This window comes from Artibeus jamaicensis, unplaced genomic scaffold (genome assembly GCF_021234435.1).
Source record: "Artibeus jamaicensis isolate MK-2021 breed Jamaican fruit bat unplaced genomic scaffold, CSHL_Jam_final contig_464, whole genome shotgun sequence".
Taxonomy (NCBI): Eukaryota; Metazoa; Chordata; class Mammalia; order Chiroptera; family Phyllostomidae; genus Artibeus; species Artibeus jamaicensis.
The window spans coordinates 19,899,168-19,909,230 of record NW_026521842.1 but is presented as its reverse complement, the minus strand read 5'-3'; the positions used below and the strand labels follow the sequence as shown (position 1 = coordinate 19,909,230).

The window sequence follows — 10,063 nt, the reverse complement described above, 5'->3', positions numbered from 1 at the left end:
ACCTGACCTATATTTCCCCGAAACAATAGAGGTCAGACAAGTCCTTCATTGTTTTGTACCAAACCTGCCTCCGGACGCGCCCACTAACCCTTCTTCCTTTTCTCACATCTCAGAAGGGGCTCTCTCCTGCCCACGGGCCAGTCATTCCACCTGCGTCTGGACCTCACGCCCTCCAGCCTCTGGTCTGTGTTCACACCTTCACACGTCCGTCCTCCCTCCCTGGACCAGCCACCTGCCCCGCCACCCCCCCACCCCCGCCCCTAGCATTTCCATCACCACAAAATCGTGGATCCTGAGTTGGCCACCTCGAAGTGAGAGCCCTCCCTCTTGACCCCACGCCCCCACCTTCTTCACTCCTGCCACCCGTCCATGAGCAACTTCTGCACCCGCCACTCCACCAAACTGCCCCTTCTGACGTTCCCACGGAGCTCCTCCTCTGCCCCAATCTGAAAGTCGGCAGCCCTGGACATCAGCCCTGAGGCCCACCAGCAGACGTCCATGGCCACCCACCCATGTTCAGCGTTAGTGCACCTGAGACTGTCCCCAGCAGCTTCAACCGCAAGCACCCGCAGCGCTGCCTGAGGACCTGTTCTGGTCACAGGGGCGTGCTCAGCTCACAGGGCAGACCAGAAGTGCCTCTCAGAGCAGCTCTTACCCACAGCCGACGGGATGTGGTGGGTAAATACCCCGGGGGGAGCCTTCACCCTTTGGTGGGGATAACCTGAGGCAAGTTCTATAATACCTTTCAGAGTTCCCATGCTGGGTTGAGCCCCACTGCAATGATTTCATGCTCTCTTGGTCAGGGGTTGCTATGGACTGAATTGTGCCCCCCAAAAATCCATATGTGGAAACCCTACATCCAGTGTACTTGGAGGTGGGGTCTTTGGGAGGTAATTAGTTCAGATGAGGTCATGAGGGTGGGGCCCTCGGGATGGGATTAGCGTCCTTGGAAAAAGATGTCAGAGAGTTTGCATTCTCCCCCCTCCCCCTCTCTCCCCTCTGACCTCCACCACATGAGGACCCAGCAAGGAAGTGGCCATCCGCAAGCCAGGAACACAGCCTTGGCCAGGGCCCCATCGTGCTGACGCCCTGATCTCAGACTCGCAGCCTCCACAAGTGGGAGAAATGAATTTCTGTTGTCTGTAAGCCCCAGCGTCTGGTGCTCTGTTACGGCAGCCCGAGCTGACTCAACGGGGATTTTGTGGTTAGTGAGTGCAGAGACTGAAGTCAGCTGATCGAAGAGGCGCCGTCCAGGCTGGATGTCAAACCAGGAGGCCTGGCCCTACACACAGACTGGTGAGACCACAGAAGGGGGGTCACATACTCCCTACGTCACCGGGTAGGTGTGAGGGTTGAAGCAGATGCCTCACTCCCTCGGCTCAGCACTGCACTAGGGCACACATGGGGCCGTCCTTACTCTGCAGATCATCTGACTCAAAAACCTTAGTTTGCAGGTGGGGAAGCTGTGGCTAAGACAGGGCAATGGACTTGCCTGGCGTTGTCCTACCATTAAAGCTTGCTTTTGTAAGATTTACAGGCCCAGCAATAAAGAAGGAAGGTGAAGTTTGACTGTACCTTGATATTCAATTAGATAGGAGGGCACCGAGCGTCTGTGAAGCGTCTGAAATGCCGAGGCCGCAAGCACGCTCCGGTCCAGATTCTGCGGCTGTTGTCCTCCTCTGAGGCTGCTGGCTGCTCCCCCATGGAAACTCCAGACCGGGTTCCACAAAACGACACTCTCCTGATCACCTAGCATGAAAAGGGGGAAGAAGAAAAACGTAAAAGGCAGAAGGAAAAGTGATTTATGGGGGGTTCCCAAGAAGCAGCGTCTGTGGCAGGATTCCCGCGCACTGAGTCGGGGGGAGGGCTGTCGGGATGGGGCAGGGGCGAGGCCAAGAAGGACGCCACCTCAAGCAGAGACTAGCCTGACCCCACGGGGAGCTCCGGAGCGTGAACTGCACCAGCAGCTGGTCCCACCTGGCAGAAGGAGACCTGCCCTTGTTAGTCAGCGGAGTGGGCAGCCAGGGCAGGGCAGGTGGGGCTGAGGGCAAGTCTGCCCAGATGGGGGCAGCAGTGAGTCATTGGCAGCCAACACTCAAAGCAGCTGGGGGCTACGGGCACCTGCTCCTCAGAACGGATCAGGGCAGAGCCCCATCCACTGTGGAGGGAGGCAGGAAGGGCAGCTGCGTTAACCGATCACCTCGATGATGAACAACGCCTGCAGCGCGCTGGCTGCTTCTCAGGGACCCCAGGGCCCTAGCTAAGAGTAGAACATGGAGCCAAGGGAGGAGAGCTGACTGCCCGGCTCTGCCGCCCATTTGCCCAGTGACTTTAGACGAGCCCCACCCGGTCCCCACTCCGGGCTCCACCTCCCCGCCTGTGGCAGGAGGGGTGTGACCAAATGTCCCCTGAGGCGCCTTCCTTGTCTGAGGCTGGGCAGCTCCAGATTCCTGGTCAGGGCCAGAGCTGGGCAGGCTGACTCTGGGGACACTCAAGACTTAGGGGATCACAGGGCAAAAGGCTCAGGGATAGCAAACCCCCAGGGCCTCCCAAGGCACTCTCTGCCTTGTCTCTGTAGAGGATGCACTGTCAAAATACTGTGTCTAAAAACAAACGAGGCCAGCCGAAAATGAAAGCACACACCGCACATGCATCCCCAACCAACAGGAACCAGGCAGAGCGGCAGCCCTGGAGCGGACACACCCCCAGGACAGGAGCCGGTCTGCCTCATGGGGCCTGTTTTTGTCAGAGGCCACAGACAGCGGCTCCTCGGGGAACTGGTGACGGAGAGGGGGCTGGAGGCTCTGGGGTCTTCCCAGAAACAGCACTGCCCCAGAACCTTCCAGGACTCCATTTCAAGGGCCTGGGGAAAGAGAGGCCTCTCAACCAGAGTGGAGTGATTGGGGTGTGTCACTGGCACCAACAGAAAGCCCCTGCGACCGGCTGAGGAAGCTGAACTTGGACAGGAAAGCCACTTGCTCAAGGTCAGGAAGCTACAAAGCGGCTCAGATGCGACCTAAAGTCAGGACTGTGGAACCCCAAGCCCCACGCTCTCAGCCCCCAGATGGACTGCGGAGATGAAGTCAGAGGACGTTCCCCACAGCAGGCCAACCTGGGTCATCAACAGAAAGTAGCGGAGGTTCTGGGCACAAGCCTGACCTTTGAAATGGACCTGGTAAAAGGAAGTCACCATGCTGGTCCAAAAACCAAGTGTCCATCACCCTATCAAAGACAAAAATGAAGGACTTCCGCCAAGATGGAGATGTAGGTGGAGGAACCACCTTGCCTCTGTGCACAACCAAATCTAAGAACAACTATTTTTAACAACAATCACAACCAGGCCACACGGAAAATCGACAATATGGAGTCCAAAGACAACTAAATGCTCAGCTAAATCGGTAAGAGAAGCGAAGCCAGCAGCAGAGCAGGTTAGCAAGGAAAAATTCCCGGGTGGTGCGCGGTGCGCAAGCAGCCAAAGGCGCTGATCGCGGGCTAGCTATGGGAGCACACAAGGAAGAGGCGCAGCGGGCTGTCTGCGGTCGGTCGGTCGCACATCTGCGTGTGGAGAAACCAGTGAGAAGGGAAGCCTGTGCGGGGCAGCAGGCTCGCACAATTCCGATCGGATAAACAGGCCCGGGGTGACTGCTGTGACCGGATGGGCTGGGCTAGCGGAGAGGACCGCCATTGCTCCCTCTCTGACCACGCCCCCACACACAGCGTCACAAACCAGCGACCTGGGTCGCCCCGTCGTGGTAAACAACTAAGGCTTCGCTCCGCTTACTTAACAGCACGAATAGACCAAAAATGGCTCTAGGACAACTCAGAGCCCCAGAACCGATAGATTTAAGCGATGAAGAAATAGCCAGTCTTTCAGATGCACAGTTCAAAACACTGGTTATCAGGATCCTTACAGAACTGGTTGATTTTAGTCACAAATTAGAGAAACATATGGAAGCTAAACTAATTGAAATGAATGGTGATACAAAGGAAACCAATAGTAATGGAAAGAAAATTGGGACTCAAATCAAGGGAGTGGACCAGAAGGAAGAAAAAAATGATCAAACAGAAAAGAATGAAGAAATAAGAATTCAGAAAAATGAGGAGAAGCTTAGGAACCTCCAGGACATCTTTAAATGTTCCAACATCCGAATTATAGGGGTACCAGAAGGGGGAAAGGCACAGCCACCAGTGGAAAACTTATTTGAACAAATAATAAAGAATTTCCCCAATCTGGCAAAGGCAATAGACTTCCAAGAAATCCAGGAAGCTCAGAGAGTCCCAAAGAAGTTGGACCCAAGAAGGAACACACCAAGGCACATCATCATTATATTAGCCAAGATTAAAATGAAGGAGAGAATCCTAGAAGCAGCAAGAGCTAAGGGGACAGTCACCTACAAAGGAGTTCCCATCAGACTGTCAGCAGATTTCTCAAAAGAGACCTTACAGGCAAGAAGGGGCTGGAAAGAGGTATTCCAAGTCATGAAATCCAAAGACCTACAACCAAGATTGCTCTATCCAGCAAAACTTTCATTTAGAATGGAAGGGCAGACAAAGTGCTTCTCAGATAAGACCAAATTCAAGAAGTTCATCATCACCAAGCCCTTATTATATGAAATGTTCAAGGGACTTACCTAAGAAAAAGAAGATAAAAAAGATGAACAGTGAAAGGACAGCAAACTCACAGTTAGTAACAACCACACCTAAAACAAAAGCAAACTAGATCAGGACAGCTAGATCAGGAGCAGAACCATAGAAATGAAGATCACATGGAAGGTTAGCAACAGAGGAGTGGGAGGAGGAGAAGGGGGGAGAAGGTACAGAAAATAAGTAGCATAGACAGTAGATAGAAAATAGATAGGGGGGAGGGTAAGAACAGTAGGGGAAATGCAGAATCTAAAGAATTTGAGACATGTGGTCATAAACTAAAGGGGGAAATGGTAGGGGAGGGGTATGGAGGGGGGGAATAGAGCAAATGTAATGGCATAATCAATAAAAAAAAAAAAAAGACAAAAATGAGCTAGAAGGACCAAGCATGGCATAGGTATGTCCTTCAGGCACCTCCAAGCCAACGGCAGGCATGGGCTTGCTCTTGGGAAGGACGTTTTACAGGTCAGAGCTGGAGGTGGAACGGCCCAGAGACAACAAGCCCCTCGTCACAAGGGCGTTCGAAGTCTGGGCCCACCCCACCACTTTACGACTAGCATCTCCAATACACAGCAGAACTTCTCACCTCTCAGTCGTTTTTTGGGGTTTTTTTTGCAGATTTCTTTTTTTTTTTTTAAGATTTTATTTATCTTTAGAGGGGAAAGGAAGGAGAGAGGGAGAGAAATATCAATGTATGGTTGCCCCTCATGTGTCCCCTGCCGGGAACTGGCCTGCAACCCAGGCATGTGCCCTGACTGGAAATCAAACCACAATACTCTCAGTCTTAATCCACCCCTCTGCTCGTATGTCCACGAGCCCTTTCCATGCTGAGGGACTCCGAGCCATTGTCACAGACCTGCACTCCAACCACACCCCAACATGTTTGGGGACCGTCCCCCTGCGCTCCCATGACTATTTGCCTCTTCCCCCATCTCTTTGGTCATCATCTAACACAATGACTCTGCTCCCCGGCCCACCCCGCCACCCTCCGGAACCTGGCCCCATGCCCAATTCTAAGCAGGCTCCAATGACCAGGTTTTGTGCAAGTAACTGGCTCATGTGGTTGGCTCTCCTGCCTTCCCATCTTCCCAGAAAGAAAACCCGCACCCAGCACACCCGCCGTGCAGCCCTGGCCAACCTGCAAGTCCTGGGCTCACAGGGGAGAACCCCTCCCCACTCCGCCTGGAAGCTTGTCGCTGGAAGCTAATCAGGTCATCTGGGAAGCTCGGCCACAACAGTGTCTTTTTAAAAACAAAAAACTCAAAGAAGAAATATAACCAGGAACTCATTTAGGAGCATCTAGGCTCAAAAAACCATAAGGGTCAGTGATATGTCAAAAATAAGAATGCTTCCCGATCCTCCAGGGGCACACGGGCGTTTGACGGTGCCCAGCCCTTGGCACTGCCTGCCTCATGGATGCTGAAACGCATCTTCCCCGCCTCCCTCGGAATCTGCTGTTTCAGCACTGAAGACAATCCTCTGGCCCGGGGCCCTGTGGGCCAGATGGTCAGCGTCCTGTCAAGCAGGATGCAGTTCCCCAGAGTGGGGGTGCAGGGTGCTGGGGCTCGGCTGAGAGCCCAGTGATGGACAGAGGCAAGAGCCCGTTCTCTTCTAAGGAGGTGTACTCGGACGGCTGGCCGGTGCCCAGAGAGAGGCCAAGTCCAGCAGAATGTCTCCAACCAAGTTGTCCCACAGAGAACCTCAGCCAGCCCTTATGGGGACACAGGGGCACCCCCAGGATGACCTCCAAGAGGACACCATTTGACTTGATAATTAAAACACCTCACACTATACAGAGCTCTGTTATTTGCAAATGGTTTTCACACATACCCTTCCCTTTAGTCCCCCCAGAATGGGACAGAATGCCATGGGTCTCTCTCTCCCCAGGTCACATCTGGAGCCTGAGCCCCAGAGACGGAAAACGGCTTTCCTAGACCAGTTCCCCTGAACCCTACCGTGAGCTCCCCGATGGTGTCTTAAGAGTGATCACCAGCAGCATCATCTTCTCATCTCTCTGTCTACAGTTCCAGTCCGGGGCCTGCACACGGTAGGAGCTCTAGAAGAGTTTGTTTAACTGAGCTCTATTCAGTTCTATTTGCACAGCGAAACAAAGAAAAGGTGGCTGTTAGTATTAGTGCTGATGTATTGTAGGGGGCACAGGATGAGGCATTCAGATCAGGGGGACGGGGTACATTCTGAGTGCCTGATTTACGATCCAGCTCAGACATTCACGTGACTCACGATGGAGCCGACTGCACTCTTGCGGCTCCGGAATGATCCCCCTTCCCAGGAGGATCACACAGCGGCCAAGTGACTCAAACAGGTCTCGAACCCAGGCCACCGGACCTCAAAGTCCCTGCGTGACCTTCCAGAGGAAGTGTGACTCACTGCCCATTCCACACTCCAACCTTCCCCCTTGATGTCCCTTTTCACCCCTTTAGGCTCCGTCTCATGGCTTTTGGGTGTTTGCATGTATCTTGCTGCTCACCTCTGCTGAAACAGTGGGCACTCCCGTCTGAAGTTGAATAACTTTATATCTGTCATTTACACTTTAATAGAAATGAGTGCAAGTCCAAACACCAGCTCACCCAGGAGGGCCTGGGTCGTCAATCTTCTATGATCCCCAGCATGGGAGTCCAGAGGGTCCCCAGGGGCTGGTGTTCCGTCCAGGGCCCTTCTCTGGTGGCCCAGTGGACGGGGCAGAGGGCAGGTGCAGGGGTTTCCACCAGAGCTGCCTCCAGGGAGCGCAGTTGTAAAATCCCCGACAGCCGCAGCCCTTGGAAGTCACTGGGAAGCTCGCTCGGTGAGAAGCAGGAACAGCCACTCTCTGCAGCGACGCAGATGCAAGAAGTCCAGGCAGAGGTTCCAAGAGCAGATGCACAGCTGCAGTCTGGTCCGGGTCTGCGTAGCCTCCCACGCACAGCCCGATTCTTCCACTGGGCGGTGGGAAGCAGGGCCCACTGGCTTCCATCGCTCCATCGGACAAAAACCTCCTGTGCCAGGGACTGCGTGAACTCCTCCGACTTTCTCCCTCTCCACATGAGAAAGCAGAGGCCATTTATCCCCCCGCAGTCTTGCCAGGCCGGGCTGGCCCATGCGTATTGGTCAGAAGAAGCCAAGTTATGCTGCTGTAACAACTGACCCCCACTCCTAGTGACTTACCCCACAAAGGGGTTTTTGGCACTTGCCTTTGTGTTCAGGGTGAAGTTTCCAGTCATCGCAGCAGAAATGAAGGTAGCAGACCACACCCTGGCCCCTAAAACTTCTCTCCAGAGCGACGCACGCTTCTCCTCACATCTTATTGGCCCCATGCAAGTCAGCAGCCAAGCCTAACTTTAGCGGGTCACAGAAGCACAATCCTGCCGTCTTCCCCGAGGCAAATAGAAACTACGCGATGAGTGGCACGAAGAGCCACCACACGGCAACACTAAAAACGGTCACGGAGATAAAACACTGAAACAAGCTGACGGCTCCTGGTATTTACCACACACAGGCATCGGGCTAAGTGCCTGAGAGCCATTATTTCCTTTGCTATTCACAATACCGTGGGTGTTATACTAGCCTGACTTCACAGACGAGGAAATGGAGGCTCCTGACTTCGAGGAATGTGCCCAAGGCCACGTGGTTGGCAAAGGGGGGATCTGGGACTGAAACCCAGGCCTGCAAGGCTCCGAAGGTCACGCTGTCACTCACTCCACTGCCCTGCTCCCATGTATCTCTAGGGACCTCCAGGGGGTCCGAAGGCAGCTGCACCGACGTGCAGACAGCAGTCAGAAACACTGACTTCTTGTCTCAGCCCCAAGCGCAGGAGGCCCACCGTTCGTCACGGGTGGCCTCGGGGGCCAAGGGCAAAGTGCCTTTCTGACCCAGCACACTCCGATTTGCCCGGCATCCCACCAGCTTGCCCGTGGTGAGCCAGACCCCACACCGGCCGGTGGGCGAGGCGTGGAATGTACCTTCACTTAATCCTCAACAGGCACCGGACAGGTAGGGCTCACTGCCCCCATTTTGCAGCCGAGTAACTCAAGGCCCACAGCTAACTACAGCAGAAACATGAGCCCAGATCTGGCTGCCTCTGGGGCTCATGGTGACCAAGGATGGCCCTGGGTGAGGAGGTGGGTCCAGGTGTGTGACTGGAAAGCACCAGCCAGGAAAGAGAGTCCTGGGCCTGTGCCAACAAGGGGTACTTCTCCTGCCTGGACCCTTCCTTTCTCAGGACCAGGGGGAGTAGGCCGTGGACAGGGTGGCCTCTGACAGACTGTAAAATGGCCCCACTGGAGACCCCTACCCCTTGGGCTAAGGCCATCTCTGCCTCGGAGTCCTCTTGGGAAGGTGAAATCTTAAGGCCTTGCCGGGCAGTGCAACAAAATGAAAGGCACATATCTTTACCACTTGGAAGCTGTGTGACTTTGGGCAAATCACTTAACCTCTCTGAGCCCTGACTGCCACAAAATCACAGAGTTGGGCTGGATCTTCCCGAGGGTTTCATCATGGTCATGTTTCAGGAACTCACGATTCCCTGATGGACTCAAGCTAAGGCCCTGGGCAATAAACAAAAGGTAAGTGGGAGAGCTGGTGACGAAACCCCGTAGGAGGGTGGAACACAGCTACCTTCTGTGAGCCGCCTCTATGAGCCCAGCCCCCTCATTACCACGTATGACGTCTCCACACCCCTACAAGAGGGAAGCTCTCATTAGCCACAGTTTACCAGGCTGGAATCGATAGAAACAGACCAGCACCCAGGCCTGGGTGTGGTCTAGACTGTGACTGGAGGGGAAAGGCTGCGAAGGGATACTTTCCCCAACTCTTCATCGTTATTCTAATCACAGCATAATACAAACGCCTGCCAAACTCAATGCAGAAATGCATGCAATACTCTGTCTCATTCCTTCCCTGCCAATTCTACTCCAGACAGTGGAGGCTCTGCTCGTGTTTTCAAGGTTTCACATTCTCCCTGTGCTTCTACGCAGGATTTCACCAAGCAGGGTTCTTTCATCACCTCTTTATGGCCTGCTGACCATCATAATAACAGCCACATTTACAACGAGCTTCCTGGGGCCAAGGTTCTGTCGCAGGTGCTGGGGACAGCTGTGAACGAGAGACGTGGCCCCTACTCTAGGGGGGACACAGCAGCAATGCTCTGCAACTTGCTGTAACCTCCACTTAGCAACACGCCATGGACCGTCGTCCAAATCCCCACCTGCAGTCTACCACGTGTTTTACTTTATTTTTTAATTTTTTTGTTGATTCCAGAGAGAGAACGGAAGAGAGGGAGAAAGAGAGGGAGAGAAATATCGATCAGTTGCCTCTTGCATCCACCCTGACTCAGGACCAAACCCACAACCCGGGTGTGTGCCCTGACCAGGAATCGAACCCTCTTGGTTTGTGGGATGACACCCAACCAACTGAGCCACACTGG

The 10,063-nt window shown here is 54.0% G+C and overlaps 1 protein-coding gene across 1 annotated transcript in view; it reads right to left on the bottom strand.

Moving 5' to 3' along the window:
• Positions 1-350: 350 nt before the first annotated feature.
• LOC128627671 (uncharacterized) overlaps positions 351-10,063 on the bottom strand; it is a 99,777-nt gene continuing 90,064 nt past the window's right edge. The window contains exons 3-4 of the mRNA XM_053666787.1: positions 1,576-1,749; positions 351-475 (exon numbers count right to left, since the gene is read on the bottom strand). Coding sequence (XP_053522762.1) covers positions 351-475; positions 1,576-1,749 — 299 coding nt within the window. The remainder of the gene's footprint in view (positions 476-1,575; positions 1,750-10,063) is intronic.